General features: G+C 47.9%; 2 protein-coding genes across 7 annotated transcripts in view; one reads left to right on the top strand and one right to left on the bottom strand.

Moving 5' to 3' along the window:
* LOC120958945 (NPC intracellular cholesterol transporter 1) overlaps positions 1–12,298 on the top strand; it is a 38,130-nt gene extending 25,832 nt beyond the window's left edge. For 4 of the 6 annotated variants that reach the window (XM_049610625.1, XM_040382039.2, XM_040382037.2 and 1 more), the window contains 5 exons: positions 7–1,860; positions 1,937–2,812; positions 4,170–4,252; positions 5,989–6,043; positions 7,597–12,298. In XM_049610625.1, the coding sequence (XP_049466582.1) occupies positions 7–1,860; positions 1,937–2,812; positions 4,170–4,252; positions 5,989–6,043; positions 7,597–8,561 (3,833 nt within the window). In that variant the 3' untranslated portion in view covers positions 8,562–12,298. The remainder of the gene's footprint in view (positions 1–6; positions 1,861–1,936; positions 2,813–4,169; positions 4,253–5,988; positions 6,044–7,596) is intronic. The other 2 variants (XM_040382040.2, XM_040382038.2) reach the window with 2 other exon arrangements.
* A 324-nt stretch (positions 12,299–12,622) lies between these two features.
* LOC120960047 (uncharacterized) lies at positions 12,623–14,693 on the bottom strand. The gene is made up of 3 exons (XM_049610633.1): positions 14,405–14,693; positions 13,017–14,291; positions 12,623–12,943 (listed from the first exon to the last, which is right to left on the bottom strand). Exons 1-3 carry the CDS (start codon positions 14,456–14,458, stop codon positions 12,740–12,742), a joined length of 1,533 nt encoding a protein of 510 aa, XP_049466590.1. The 5' UTR covers positions 14,459–14,693; the 3' UTR covers positions 12,623–12,739.
* Positions 14,694–15,926: the final 1,233 nt, after the last annotated feature.

The raw sequence follows: 15,926 nt of genomic DNA on the forward strand, positions 1-15,926 counted from the left end.
CGCTAGGTCTGCTGTTCATCGTGGCAATGGGTATGGGCATCAACTTCCTGCGCGTCACGACAAATCCGGTTGAGCTGTGGGCTTCGCCCTACTCCCGATCGCGTGTCGAGCGCGAGTACTTCGATTCGAACTTTGAGCCCTTCTACCGTATCGAGCAGATCATCATCAAGGCGGAAAACATTAGCAACGTGATGCACAACACTTCGAACGGGGTGATACAGTTCGGGCCAGTGTTTAACCGACAGTTTCTGCTGGACGTGTTCGAGCTGCAGGAGCAGATCAAAAAGATTCAAGCCGTCGCGGTGGACGGCAGCGGCAACAATGAGACGATTATGCTGAAGGACATTTGCTTCGCGCCGCTCAGCACCGGTGCCGGCCCGACCGGCACGCAGGAGTGTGTGGTGCAGTCGCTGTGGGGCTACTTCTCCGACGACATGGACAACTTCAACGACGAGGAAGAGGACGCACAGGGCTTCGTGATCAACTATCTGGACAAGCTGATACAGTGCTTCGGTAACTACTACAACCCGGCCTGTCTGGCGCCGTACGGTGGCCCGATCGATCCGGCCATCGCGCTCGGCGGCATCCCGCAGCCCAAGTCGGCGGACGAGAAGGCCAGCTACGCGGAAGCGAGCGCTGTCATCCTGACGTTCCTGGTGCGCAACTACCACGACAAGAACAAGCTGCAGTCGGCGCTGGCCTGGGAAACGGAGTACGTGCGGTTCATGCAGAACTGGACGCGCGAGAACATGAGCATCGCGTTCACGTCGGAACGGTCGATCGAGGATGAGCTGGCGCGCGAATCGCAGTCGGACGTGTCGACCATTCTGGTGTCGTATATTATCATGTTTGCGTACATCGCCATTTCGCTCGGCCACGTCAACCAGTGGAACCGCGCGCTGATCGACTCGAAGGTAACGCTCGGGCTGGGTGGCGTTGCGATCGTGCTTGCCTCGGTCGTTGCGTCGGTGGGCATATTCGGCTACATTGGCGTACCGGCCACGCTGATCATCGTGGAGGTGATTCCCTTTTTGGTGCTTGCGGTCGGTGTGGACAATATCTTCATTCTGGTGCAAACGCACCAGCGCGACACGAAAAAGCCGACGGAAACGCACGCGGAACACATCGGTCGCATTCTGGGGCGTGTGGGGCCGTCGATTCTACTGACGTCGGTCAGCGAGAGCTGCTGCTTCTTCCTGGGCGGTCTGTCCGACATGCCGGCGGTGCGTGCGTTCGCGCTGTACGCCGGTATGGCGCTGCTGATTGACTTTATCCTGCAGATTACGTGTTTCGTCAGTTTGCTTGCACTCGACACGATCCGCCAGACGGACAATCGGCTGGACGTGCTGTGTTTCCTGCGCGGCTCGAAGAAGGACATGCCGGGCAACATTGGCGAAGGGCTGCTGTACAAGTTCTTCAAGAGCATCTACGTGCCGTTTGTGATGCGCAAGCCTGTCCGGGTGGCCGTGATGATCGTGTTCTTTGGCTGGCTCTGCTCGAGCATTGCCGTGGCGCCTCACATCGATATCGGGCTGGACCAGGAGCTGTCGATGCCGGGCGATAGCTTTGTGCTGAAATATTTCCGCTACCTGCAGCAGTATCTGAGTATTGGGCCGCCGGTTTACTTTGTGGTGAAAAATGGTCTAAACTACTCGACGATGAACGATCAGAATTTGATTTGCGGTGGGCAGTACTGCAACCTGGACAGCCTTTCGACTCAGCTTTACATCGCCAGCAAGCAGCCTCAGTCGACGTATCTTGCCCGACCGGCATCGTCCTGGCTGGACGACTACATCGATTGGTCGGCCGCGCCCGGTTGCTGCAAACAGTGGAACAATGGAAGCTTCTGCCCACATCAGAGTAAGTATTGCAGACAAAAAGTTTAATAATGGATGTGTTTGTTGTTCTAATGGCGACATTCTCTCCAAATTTCTAGAGAGTGCCTGCGGTGCATGCAACATATCGATGACGGCTCAAAAGCGACCGGTGGAGAGCAGCTTCCGACAGTATGTATCCTTCTTCCTGGAGGACAATCCAGACGAGGCGTGCGCCAAAGCGGGCCACGCCGCGTACGGTAGCGGCGTAAAGTATCGGCCCGATGCGCTGACCCCGCTGTACAACGACGTGGGCGCCTCCTACTTCATGGCCTATCACACGATCCTGAAGTCGTCCTCCGACTACTACGAAGCGCTGCGCTCGGCGCGCAAAATTTCGGCCAACATTACCAGCACGATACACGCGAACCTGCGGCTGCAGGGCCGCAGCGAGGCCGACATTCAGCAGATCGAGGTGTTCCCGTACTCGGTGTTTTACGTGTTCTACGAGCAGTATCTGACCATGTGGCCCGACACGCTCAAAAGCATGGGCATCTCGGTGCTGGCCATCTTCATCGTCACGTTCCTGCTGATGGGCTTCGACATCCATTCGTCGCTGGTGGTAGTGATCACGATTACGATGATCGTCATCAACATCGGCGGCCTGATGTACCACTGGAGCATCTCGCTGAATGCGGTCTCGCTCGTGAATCTCGTCATGGCGGTCGGCATCAGTGTCGAGTTTTGCTCCCATCTGGTGCACAGCTTCGCCATGTCGGTGGAGGAGACGCGCGAAAAGCGGGCGGCCGACGCGCTCACCAAGATGGGCAGCTCCGTGTTCTCCGGCATCACGCTCACCAAATTCGGCGGCATACTGGTGCTCGGGTTCGCCCACAGCCAAATCTTCCAGGTGTTCTACTTCCGGATGTACCTGGGCATAGTGCTGTACGGAGCCGCCCACGGGCTCGTGTTCCTGCCGGTGCTGCTTAGCTATATCGGTAAGTAGCGTGCAGGCTGCTGCTGCTTCCTTCCTCCCCTGGTGCGCCGCGAATTTTTGAGCCAAGAAATGACAAAAAACACAGATCAATTGGTGGTATTTGTGTGATAGTTTTTGTCGATTTCGTTGTTTTTCCTTCTGTTTGTTGTACCCTCTCTTTCTATCTTGCTTAAAGTTGATTTTTGTCTTTCTGTTGCATTCAACTAATCGAGCAATTGGCAACTCAAGCTGATGCGCTCGCTTCTCTATTGCTTTTCTATCCGGCTTCCGGAGCTGTTTGATAAGTTAATCCTAAAATGCATTTATGAAATTTTCGTTCATTTAGTTGGCTTTTGGTATCAGAGTGAAACCATTTCAATAATTTATCAACCATGGTATATTTTCAACAATTTCTCTCATTTTCCCTTTGAATTTGATTCCTATTTGCGTGTCACCATCTTCCTTTAAACGCTAAGCATTTTGCTGCACTTTTTACTGCCTATTTTTGGTCCAATCGTGTGATGCTATTGTGCTTGCCTATATCATCCATGCGATATCCATGAATCATGTTTAATTTTTCATTTATGCATTCCCATTTGTTGGAAACAGATTTCACTAGATTTGGCCAGACTTTTTGAAGTGCATAGGATACGTTCCTTTTTTTGCGATACGTGATAGTGAATAACGTCACCGAAAGTCTTCCCCTGCTCGATTTTTTTAAAATAGTCTTTTCCCATGATCCTCCCCATCATCTTATGTAGATCGTTTTATTTATTTTAAAACCCCATAGTCGCTAACACACATCTGTCTCGTGTATTTAATGTATCGCGTGTGAAGGCGTGTAGTGCATGATGTTCAGCGCGAACTGTGTTGTCCCTCGACGTCATATTCACATCGCCCGTTTTGTAGTAGAAATCGTTGAGACTACTGACTATAGATACTAAAATTATCGCCCAGCTCAAAAATGCCACCATAACTTTGTTACAGTAACACAAAGCAACACACCAAACCAGCACGTTTAGAAGCAAAATTTATTAATCCTGAATCGTATTTTTTTTCTCTTCGTTTTTCTTCTCTCTTCCCTCCCATCAACTCGAACAATCGAAAACAATCGCGTTTCGCTTTCGACTGGGCCACACTAAACCGTACGCACGTGTGTGCTGTTCGCATCGTGTTTTGCGTCCCTCATCCATACCGTTTGTTTTCGTTACGCCATGCCCATTGTTGGTGGTTTTTTGCAAACCATGTAAAACGCGTCGCTGGGTTTTAACACACACTCTGGGGCTCGCAAATCGGATTGCGAATGCGTTAACTGTATCGGCAAATACAACCATAAACAAAAAACTGTTTTGTTAAAACCAAACAAAAAACCTATACAGGCGCCCCTATCAACAAAGTCAAACTGGCCAATCACCGACGGCAGGCGATGCAGGAAACCCAGGAAACGTCCCTCTCGACAACCGTAAGCAAACCCAATCCACCAACAAGTGTTGTAAACCACCGCCACCACCACCACCACCAGAAGCGCCATCATCGGCAGACTAGTGGCCTATGCTGCTGCTGCTGCTTCAGTAGCGACGATGATCGCCGCGATGGTTGTGGTCGTCGTTGTCGTGCTTCTGTAGCGGCACCACCTGCATTGTTCAACGCATCCTCATCAAGCATCATCCACTCACCAACATCACCACCACCACCACCACCATCCCCACCCATTGCATCATCGCCCTTGCACTGTTTTCGCACGATCTTTAACATTAGCACCGGGAGAAGAGCGCATGCATCCGGCGACTCCCGCACTCGGCACGCGGCTTGGTGTCAATCGAGTAGTTTTAGGCTGGTTGCTTCACCCACCGGCGGTGGTGTAGCAGGAGAAGGAGTAGCAGCACCATCAGTAGCAGCAGACGGAGCACCACAACACCCCCCGGCAGCATCATCCTCACCAGGCGTTGCTACCAGCCAGCGGTCATCGTACGATCGGAGAGCTTTCGATCGGTCGACGACGCTGGACAGTAGTGCCGGCGCCGGTACAGAGGAAGCGTTGTGCGGTTGCATCGACCATCGGTGGCGATATTGGCGCAAAAACCATCGCCACCGCACCAGGCTGACCGGCGGCGAACACACGTACTACTCGAACGCGGAATACTGCCTGAATGTAACGCTACCGATGGAGGATGCAACTGCCATGAACGTGACCACGTACGCGGCCCGGGATGATGTTGCTTGTAAAAAGATGTAGTGTGTGTGTGTGGTGTCTATGTGATTGGTTGTACTATAACACTGCTGCACTGATTGGTTTTACGAGCTACCCAATTCTGCTTCATGCTTTTTTTGTTTACCTGAAGTATGTATCATTTGATATGGCTTTTTGTGTTGGTTCATTTGACATCATACTCGTTCTGCCGAATGTGTATACTCACGATTGAAGAATTTGTTGTGTATTTATTTTTCAAATCTTTCGTGAGTATACACAGGTACATTAGGTGTTTGTTTGTTTTTGTTCATGTTTTACTTCTTATGTTTTTATGTTTTCCTTTTTGGATTCATGTTGGGATGGTATGGTTTCATTTAATATTGCTTCTTTATGTTTTCGGGTTTGTTGTTGTTTGTGATGATTTTGGTGTGTCTTCTGTTCTCTTAGTAGCATTTAGTTAGTAGTATTACAAATTTCCATTTCTTTTGTATTCTTTTAATTTGTTTCCACATTAGTATACAGTATAACCCTCTTTGTATGTAGCATCATACCACTAAATAGATCAAGTCATCGACTCACGTATTGACTGTTAGGAAATGAAACGATGAGATAAGGAACGCGCGCTGTCGCACTGTTCAAACGTTTATCTGCCTGTGCACTACACTATTGCCGTTGTTTTTGTTTTTCGTTAGGTAGCCAACATCATACAAACCTAGACAGTTATTTATTATTGCGCATTATCGAGAGCACACTGTAATGCACCTGATGTATTTATCGCACACATGTGTGTCGTGCCGTCGTAACGGAAGTACTAATCTCTTTTTTCCCTTACCATTTTGCTGTTTCGTTTCGTTCTTTCTTCTATTCTATCTTTGTTCTGGATTGTCTTGCTCGTTCTTCATTCTCCTGTCGCCGGCCGCCCGCCCGCCCGCCCGGCTCTGTGCCGTACACCAACGTGGGTGCGTGCCTGCGTGCCTTGCGTGCGTGGGTGGTGGTGGGTGCCACAGCTGCACCGGGATGAACGAATATTTATGTTTGAGCGAATCGAAGCCGATATACACGGTTACTAAGTATTTCCATTCAATATCGGTTGTGTTCCTTCGGTTCCGGTTTTTATGTTTGTTTTTAATTTATTTCTCTAATTTTCGTTTTCCGTGTATGTGTACTAAATAGAGTGCCTTCATCACACTTTCTTTTCTCTGTGAGAAGCTGTTTTTCCTTCCATCTGTGGAACGGTACAGTTTGCATTTGCCCGCAATTTTATCCTCCGGCAAGGCTCTACCTACCTACATACATTCGTTTGTTTGATGTACCTTAACCATTCATTATTATGTTTTGTTTGCAAATATCTGTATCCTTCCGCGATTCCTTTGCGCACAATCATACATTACCGTGTTCTTTAACAATCACAAACAAAGTTGTTTGAAAAGGTCCATTATTTGTTTTATTGTTTACTCATGTTTTGCGTTTTTTTTGTCATCACATATTTGCTGTGATATGGTTTGAAAGTATTTTTTTTTTACACCGCGCTCCACACTTGTTTGTGGGGTACTACGACGGATTGTGTGGATCTCTAACTCAAACCTCCCGAGAACACCGTTCATTGGACCCTGGGGGACCGCCTCCATCAATAAATGTGCCTTTTAGAATGTTAAGCGTGTGTTCGCCAAGCGGGGCGATCGGAAGGTTTGTACCTTTAATTGCAAGCAACCTCTCTACCCGTACCTAGTGCAAATAGAGCAGTTTCTCTAGAATACAATGCTGTGCTTTGTTGAGTTTCTTAGTAACCGCCGATTGCCACCGATAAAAAAGGGAGCTTTCGACGCCACCCGCCAGCGAGGAGCGTCCAAGATTGCCATTTGGCCATCCAACCGGTAGCAGCAAAACAGAAGTGCACTTGCACAGTGATTCGGGGTGGTACAAACGCAAAACATTTTGTAAATTCGCCACTACTTATACCAGGAGGGTCAGCCAGTGCTAACGCGCAACTATTGCACACAAGCAAATGTAACGAAATGTAACACATTTTCTATATATATACACATATGCACACGGTGCTGAAGTACGAACCATATCAACATCCATTACTTTGAGGATATTAATGGTGTCTGAATGAATCATACCAATGCATTTGCCTGGACGGTACAGCATAGATTGAATTAATTATTGTTTATTTGTTTAAGTTGCTCCGATTATAACATACTTTTCACGTTGTATTTAGGCATTGCTTCAGATCACTTTTGTGAGGTTGTAATTATGTTACATTTGCATCACTATTATATAAACCTTTCGCTTGAGTGTAGTGTTCGAATGGCTTGATATTAATAGTTTGATTTTTGGTGGTTTGGTTTATTCCTAGTTTCATTTCCGCTATCCCGTCCCGTTGACCGCCTATCATTCTCTAGAACCGCTTTACTTAGTTTGAGTTGTGTACAGTGAACGTTGTGGCGTGCCCTTTTATTCCTTACACTCTACTGAACCTCTCATTTTGACAATCCGATTATGTTTACTTTACTAATTGTATCCTTCTCTCTGTCCTTCTCTCATCTGCTTGTCCTTCCCTTATCCCACACGAACAAAAAAAAACCTCTTCCTGAATGATTTTCGCAAAACAGGCGTGATGCACCGCCGAAGGCGCTCCAACAACGATGCCTCCAACGTCCCACACCACCCCAGTGCTAATGAGATCGATGAGGAGCAGAATATGGAACAGGATGCAGCGTACTATGACGACCGACAATCTCCCAACTATCACCACCACCACAGCTACCACGACGACGACGACGACGACGACGATACTGAGCACGCCAACCTTCAGCGAGCGGAGCCGCCAACGAATCATCCAGTGGTTCGGGCGGAACAAGAGATCCGCAGCGCAGGAGGACGACCCCACTGGCCAGCAGGAGCAGCATCTAGCAGAGCCGGTTACTCCGGAGCACGAGCAGTATCATCCGGCCGAGCCCAGGCCGGACCATCCCAGCAGCAGCAACAGCAACAGCAGCGAACCACCCTTGAGGTCCACGCCCAGCACGACCTTCCTCCGGGTGAGGATACGGAGGAGCTTACCGAGCCTCTTCTGCAGCAAGCTTCCCCAGGCAGGCAGTGCGCCCCGCACGGATCTCTAAAGGAAGCCCCGAAACACCAACCAGCAACAGTAACAGCAGTAGTAACCGCATCGAGCAGTACGGCGCCGCAAGAACAGACCGCGTCAAAGGCCCCGACAGCGCCACCCACCACCACAAAGCTATCCCCGTCCTCATCTATCTCGTCCTCCTCGCTGTCGTCAAAAACGTCCAAAGCCTCCAAAACGTCCAACCGGCACCGGTTGCGCAAGAGCCGCTCGAAGGACGCACAGACGGAAATCGAGCACCCGAAGGCGCCGCTAGTGGTGGCGGAAGACTCGGAAGATTTGGACGGCGAAGAGGACGAGGAGGAGGAGCAGGAGAGGAAGAAAGGGGAAGCGATGGCCGAATCGCCGAACAATAGTAATAGCGCTGCGACGTACCGCGGGGAAGATCAGCGAACACTGAAGTCGTCTGGTTCGTCCTCCCGTTCAACGATCGTGCCCCGGGGACGGTAAGAGAAGGCGCTAATGCTGGAGTGCGCGATGACAAATCATTGCCGAGTTCTGGTCAGGCGGCAGCAGCAGCATGTGTCCAGGGTGATATGGAGGTGATATTTATATTTCATCACCACTGGCAGGAACGGTGAAATCACATAGACATTAAGCTATTGCAACTGATTGGTGGCGTTCGTTAAGCTGCATACTACAGTGTGACCGTGACAAACAAGTAAAACAGCTAGTATATCCTTGCTGATCGTACTCCACTCTGTGAGATGTGGGTACCGTCCTGGGCTGTCTGAATCACGCAAGGTTAGGAGAGGAGAATGCACACACACACATTGCAGACCAAAATAGGCGTGTAGGAGTGCGGGGTTTGTTCTCAAAACGTAGTAACAGATCGTTCTAAATCTACCGACAAATCAATTTCGTTTCCCTCTCCAGGTAAGGGAACTTGAATCGTGTGTTCCTGCTTGCCCGTTTTGTGACGTTTTCGTGCGAACAGTTACGAAGCTGTGGACCGAGATTTTCTATATTTATGCAAACACAGTCACACAACGAAACAGTTCGAAACTGGTCGCGCGCAGCTCGAAGCAATGGCAACATATGTATATCATAAATCACCCCACAATGAAGGGAAGAAGCGAAGAAAGCGTTAGAAGAGAGCAATGATCATTAAGGATCGAATAGTGGGGGCATGTACGTAAGTTTGTATACACATTTGATGTCCAGATGTATATTCCTATTGAAATTATAATATTTCCCACTGTCGTAGGATACAGTCACGTAACCGTTAATCAAAAAAAAAAACCGTTGGTTCGGTCTTGGAATAATGCAGATCACACCTTCAATAAGAATAATAATCGGCTACATAGAGCGGGAATGGCTTACGGAACTGGGTGGGAACTGTTTAGGACACTATGGTGGACGTGGTGCGAAATTTTAATGTTGTTCGTACTGCCGCAAAGGTATATCGCGCGATGGAGGGGAGATATGGAGCAGGAATAGCTAAATGGTAGAAAATGGACGGAAAGCGTTCGTTGGATGCATATTTGTTGGTTGTTGTTGGAGCTGGAAAGGACTGCTGGCTGCACCTTATCAAGCCCTGTAGACCCTTGTTGGTTGTTGGAGGATGTCTGCGCTTGCAGCATGAGTGTGCGATGGCGCTAGTTGCGTGGTGGGAATTGGTGGTTGATAGTGTGTTCAGCTTGTTAAAGAGAGGTACAGAGAGAGAGAGATAGAGGCAGGACGCTTATTATTGTGGCAGTTGTATAGAAAAGGGACAATGATAGATAGCCTATGTTTTAGAATGCTTGTGTGATGTCTTAAAGGGGTTGGAAAGGAAACGAAAAAGAAAACAGTATGCTAAACTGTGGATCGATACAAAAGCACACTCCACACTGCTCGTAATAAGTTGGTGCTGTGAGAAAATAGTGAATTTCATGTCTACAAGTGTGGATCGTATGCAAGAGCAGGAACTATCGAGGGATTCTTAACCTTCAAGGAGGGGAATATACAAAACGGAAGACAATGATAAGGTGACAAGGTGACACATCGCAATGTATCATACGAGCAGGAAGGGGAAAAGATGTGTAGTTACAGGGTACGGTTATTTACTTTTCATACAAATGCAGAAAAAGAGGAACTAGACAGAAGAGACCGTGAGAGTTACAGTTTACAAAGGAACCAAGAATTCGGCAGACTTAAAGGGAATGAATTATTTTTCAATTTTTCATGTGTTTCTAGTATTCTAGATTGTTTTTTCTTCTTATTCTTCACAAATCGGTAGCACTTAGCGCTTAACTACTACTGTCGATAATAACCAATGGGTGGAAAAGAAGATTACCATGAAACGACTGTGACTGTGATTCATTTGTCCATTACAATCATAGCTAATTTGTGGCCACCAGTTGGGTCGTACAGTTTCCAATCTTCTATAATTGTGTTACAATGCAACCACCACACACCCCTAGCTAGCACTTTTGGGAAAGGGCGGAGGAAAGAATCGGTCCCAGTTGGTCAAGATAATAGCAGGTTACAACTTTTCCAGCCGCGTCCGTTGACGTGCTGTGTGTGTTCCTACAAACTGCTGCGAAATCGAACGAAAACCAACGCTGTCCTAGCTTTTTACACACCGCGCTTCGCCCTACTTCATGTGTAGACAACTGTTTCCGGTGCCTTGCATACGACGAACTACTATAGATAAATTTGTGAAAGGTGTGTAGCAGGTGACGGTCCGCGAGTGAGCAGGATTTGTACCATGGGGAGCATTCTAGAAAATGGTTAGTGCTTTTCTGTTCAAAACCACAACCCTCTAATTCACCCTCACTCGTGCCCGGTTACAAAGCTCCGCTAGGGATGACTACTATTGTTGGCATACTGTTCTGTTCTGCATCCCACCCTCTCCCTCCCCTTAAAAGCTTCTTGTGATTCCATATTTTACCGAAAACAAAAAAGTATTCTCTAGGCAGAAGTGAGCCAAACGGGTCCGCCTGTCCTGTCCGTTGGCTTATTGCTTCTCCCTGCTAATTGATGTTTAAGATTACGGTCCATCCTTACTATTGTTAAACTATAAATAGGTTACACGTGTATACCACTCACAAACTCACGCTGTGCTTATCGCAATGCACGCGCCCCAGCACACGACCGCGTAGATAATTTTTGGTTGAGGCAAACGAGCGAGGTGTGTGCGAGCACGGAGGAGCGGCGGTACTTTGCGGGTCTCTTCCCCTCCTCCGGCTCTCCTCGGTTAGGTTTAAATTATTTCGCTCATTCCGTTCTTGAATTATTGCAGCAAATGCAGGTGTTAGCGACGCTTAATCAAGCTCCAAACTAGGAAAAAAACGTGTCCAGTTTGTCTCTGATTATATTCACTATTAGTTTGTAAGTATAGTTACTGCCAGCTAGAAATTCAGTTTTGCAGTTTTGCAAGCAACCGATAGCTATGACCTTAATCCCGTCACTAGCTCTGTCACGTTTCGATTCCGTCGTTCTTTGTTTTATCGAAGCAAGTATGTTTTTTCCCCTTGCAAGTTGTTACTTTCGCTTGTGTCAGCGGGCTCTGTTGTTAGCTAGATTACGGCAGTAACGAAAGGATGCTTTATGGTAGAGATGGGTAAAGATAATGCGGAGGCCCTTCAAAAGGAAGCAAACAGAGAGGAACATATTGTATAGGGATGGCCGAGATGTAAGTCTGTAAAGGAAGAAAATGTAATATAGTGAGAAAGGACGGAGCAGGGAACGGTAGAAAAAAGGGACGAAAGTGCGGAATAGTAATTAAATTTCCAAAAAAAAAAGAATTGTTGTACACCACACTGCTGACCCCAGATGGCCAAAGTGAATCAGTTTGTATGGTTAGTGAGTTTCTTTTGGCCGCTCCCAACATTATGCAAGGTGCAGGTGACAAGGGTAAACCAAAGCTTTCTTTAAGTTGGCGCTCTCGTTCGTTGTGTTGTGTTACGCAAGATAAGTAAATGGAAGCTTAGAATGAAGGTGTTAAGCCTGTGTCTAATTTTTAGTATAAATTCCTGAATCTGGTGTTGCATTGCTGTAATGAACTTTTGGGTTGTATATTTTGTTGCATAATAGAATAAAGGGCAGCATACATAAACATTCTAAAACAAACAAACACGTAAACATACACAAAACACACAGAGAGGAGGGAGTATAATGTGTGTGTAAAAGGTATGTGAAATAGGGCGGAAAACTGTGAGGAATGTAATTAAGGAGTAAATAAATAAAGGTTTAAAATGTGACTGATGCGATTGAGACATTTTCACCGGAGCTTTGCATAATCCGAACTGGTTGCAACTTTAGTCGGTTAGAAGTACAATTGCGTAGCAGGAATATTTAGTAGTAGATGAGTAGTAGACCGCGTAACAGAGGAAGCCTACGGATTACAGTTGTGCTGATGAATCTGTTCAGAAGATCCATACAGCTCTTCGACAAAAAGAAGTTCAAATAACTATTTTCATATGGAACCATCTTTCGAGAATGGGTTCGAATTTTAGGGAATTTTTCGATCTTCTCTTTCTCGTGGTTCATATATTCTCGTGGCTCTTTGTCGAGGTTCATGTATCCTGATGCTCTGTTTGGGATTGTAATAGTTTTGTTTTTTATTTGCGTTTTTTTCTGTTTCAGATCGTTCTAATTCAAACCGATACGCAATAGGAACTTCATAACGGCGACGCATGGTTCTAAACAGCCACCGGTCCGGTGAGGATGCAGCTGTTCAGATTCGAGACGGTGGCGGCAACTGAAATGATCGTTGTGTACTTTGCTGCAACGACGCACGAACTCAGTCGCTGCAAGCTGAACTTGGTTTCCTCCTGGATGAAGCTCAGTATGTAGGCTTGCTTTTGGCCTATGGTGGTTGCCAGCGTTTCATAGTATGGGCCAATCTGCAAAGCATGGAAAACATTAGCCATCTTCAATTCTGGAGAAAGCATACGGTGGCAAAGAAGAGCCTCTTACCATCGTTAGGCACGGTGCACCATCCGTTAGCGGTGCGCAAATAGTGATCGCTGCCCCGAGATCCTCCACGTCGTAGATGATCATGGTGACGACGAGCGACATCAGATCCTGCAGCTGGTACAGCCGGAACACCTCAAAGTCGTAGCATTCGGAAACAGTATAGTACGACAGCGCAAACTGGTTGAAGATTTGGGGCGAGAATTTGCTGTAGCAAAACTTGGAGTACGGCGAACTGGCCACAAGCGCTTCGACCACGCTGCGCAGACCGACGCAGGTTTCGCCGACCATGAACTGCTCCACGGACGATGAGTTGGCGACCGACGCGTTGACGCCGGTTTGGTACGCAGTGAACCTTGCATCGATGTCGGCCGTTAGCGCACTGGTACCGTTCGCGTCCAGCACTGCCGCCAGACTGTCGAGTGCTGGCTGCAGATCGTCCCCGTACGTGGTGATTGCCTGCAGCGCGGTCTGCACCGTAGCCAGCGCGGCCACCTGCTCGTTGTACACCGGCACCACGCGATTGTCCACCGCGTCCATCACGTTCGTGCTGATCGTGTCGACGTCGCTCAGCAGCACGTCCTTCGAGCTCTTTGCGTCATTCACCATCGTATGGCCCTCGGTGCGCATCTGATCGACGAACGTATCGGCCGTGCTAAGGCGCCGCTGCGTTTCCTCCACGATGTACGTGACGAGCGGTATGTCGGCGTTCAGGCGCGACAGTGCGTCCTGCAGATCGATCGACAGCTTTAGCGGCACGTACCGGGCCAGATTGTCGGAGGAGATGCCGTTCGGCGGGTTGCCGGCTGCGTCCCGTGCCGACGTAACGCCCGTCTTCATCCGATCGAGCGCACCGGTGAACAGGGTCAACCGATCGAGAATGGAGCGGAACGCGTCGTTGAACTGCTTCGTGATGAACGGGCCCTGCTTCGACAGGGCGGCGAACTGATCGGTAAACCCGGTCTGCAGCAGTGTGCGCATTGCGGTGATGGCCTGGTATACGGGAGCGAACGTACCGTTCACGTTGTTCGATCGGTCCGCGGCTAGCGTGTTGAGGGCGGTGGTAAATGTCATACCGGCTGCCGTTACATTGCTGCCGATGTACAGAACGGCCGCCTTCATATCGTTCAGCAGGTTGTAGCCGCTCGTGAGCGTTAGGTTCAGGTTATCGACCAGATCGAACGATGCGCTCACTTTGCCGGAGTTCTTCACCACGTTCCCCGTGCCTGAGATGGTGGCCTTGATGGCGAAATCGGGCCGTGGCTCTGCTTCGATGCGCTACGGTCAAAAGGATAAAGTACAGACAAAAGAGAGTAGAGCGACGCAGCTGGTAAGTTGGAAGGGGCAAGTCGAAAGCTACGGAATACTAATGCAACGACTCTTCTTCTTACCTGCAGCGCACCGAGGAGCAGCAGCACCGGTAGTAGTGCCGATTTTAGCAGCATGTTTGCGGCGCAACAATCACGCAAACGGACGTGAAATTGCGCAAAGTTTGATGATGGCTCGAGAACAGGCTCGTTCCTGCGGGTTTCCGTGTGCTGTGAAACGCGCTAACGGTGCTGACGAATCAACTGTAGTGATAACGGCGTATCCACAAGTGTTTCCAGCTCGTGCCAGACGCGCACACCGCATACGGGCGAAGAGGTGTGGTAGCGTTTTGGCGGTGAATTCGCTGCAAGAAAAAAGGTATGTTGTTTTCTTTCACTCGATTTGCACAGTTAGCACCGTGCAGCTGACCAAACTCATCACCACGCGTGTATGTGGTGGTGTCTGTGGAGGCTGCTGCTGCTGCTGCTGGAGGGCGTACGGGCTCTGGGCTCCTTTTTATTAGAGCCACTCGATGAGGACACATTTTGAGTGTGTTACACGATGGAGAGCAGCCAATACACGAGGGTTAAACAATTTTGTGTCCACTGCCCTTATGATGGCTTTGAAGGATATATCATAATTTTATTAGGCTTTAGTAATATTGTTTCAAAATCTTATATATGTTTGTTTCTCATAATTCTCTCATAGAAAAGGCATGGTTCTCATCTCAGTTTCTCAATAGGTCTCTGCCGAACATCAAGTAGTATTCTTAGGACTTGCCCTAGTAGTATCATTTTTTCAATTACGACCTTGGCCTTGGTTTTGCATGCGGGTCGCAGAGATTGAAAATTTCAGTTTGCATGGTTATGGAACGGAATACTTCAAACCTGTTATTATCAAACCCCAAGAATCATGAAGTCTTTCATCCATACCTAGATAAACTACTCGATTCTAGCCTTCTAGCCTCGATTCTAAACTTCTCGATACTACTCGAAATGTCTAATGCTTATCTTCTCCAAATTTAAAGCAACAACCGTAGTCAGTCTTGGTCTTTCCAAGTACCACATATTGAGACTGTGTATGTGGGGCTTTGTCCATGTAGATTATGGACTGACAACCATGACATATGACGTCTATCTAATTCTAAGTGTAATGTTACGTTTCTTTACTAAGGTAACATGATTCGCTCCGTTCCTTCGACCGAACTCTTCAAAATTAACAGGAAAATACTAGGCTCGTTTATACTTGTAGGTTAAACAGTCGACGCTACTATTGTGATGAATTCAATAACAAATCTGAAATTTGAATGCGTCGCCAAAAGTTTGATAGAATTTTTAAAACTTCTTATCGTATCGATGAGACACTTGTGTAGAATAATGCCCATAAAAACGATTCGGGGAAAAAGATAACGCTTCAAACGGACGAGCAGCTGCTGTATGCAGCTGTGCAAATTCTCCCGCCTCTGCTGTAATTCTTGGAAACAGTTCCCCTTTCTTAGGCCTTTTAGGAATATTTTGCAACATTAAGTTGTGCACACAGACTGCAACGAATGCAGTGAAACTGTTTCTTTTAGTTGATAAATCTGCAATACTAAGGCTTCCATAG

This window comes from Anopheles coluzzii, chromosome 3 (assembly GCF_943734685.1).
Source record: "Anopheles coluzzii chromosome 3, AcolN3, whole genome shotgun sequence".
Lineage (NCBI taxonomy): Eukaryota > Metazoa > Arthropoda > Insecta > Diptera > Culicidae > Anopheles > Anopheles coluzzii.

Bases quoted from the DNA above. Each gene is read 5' to 3' on its own strand.
- LOC120960047 (XM_049610633.1), bottom strand. From the start codon at position 14,458: ATGCTGCTAAAATCGGCACTACTACCGGTGCTGCTGCTCCTCGGTGCG. The intron at 14,292-14,404 runs GTAAGAAGAAGA...TTTTGACCGTAG, and splicing joins TGCTCCTCGGTGCGCTGCAG to CGCATCGAAGCAGAGCCACG. The intron at 12,944-13,016 runs GTAAGAGGCTCT...CATGCTTTGCAG, and splicing joins GTGCACCGTGCCTAACGATG to ATTGGCCCATACTATGAAAC.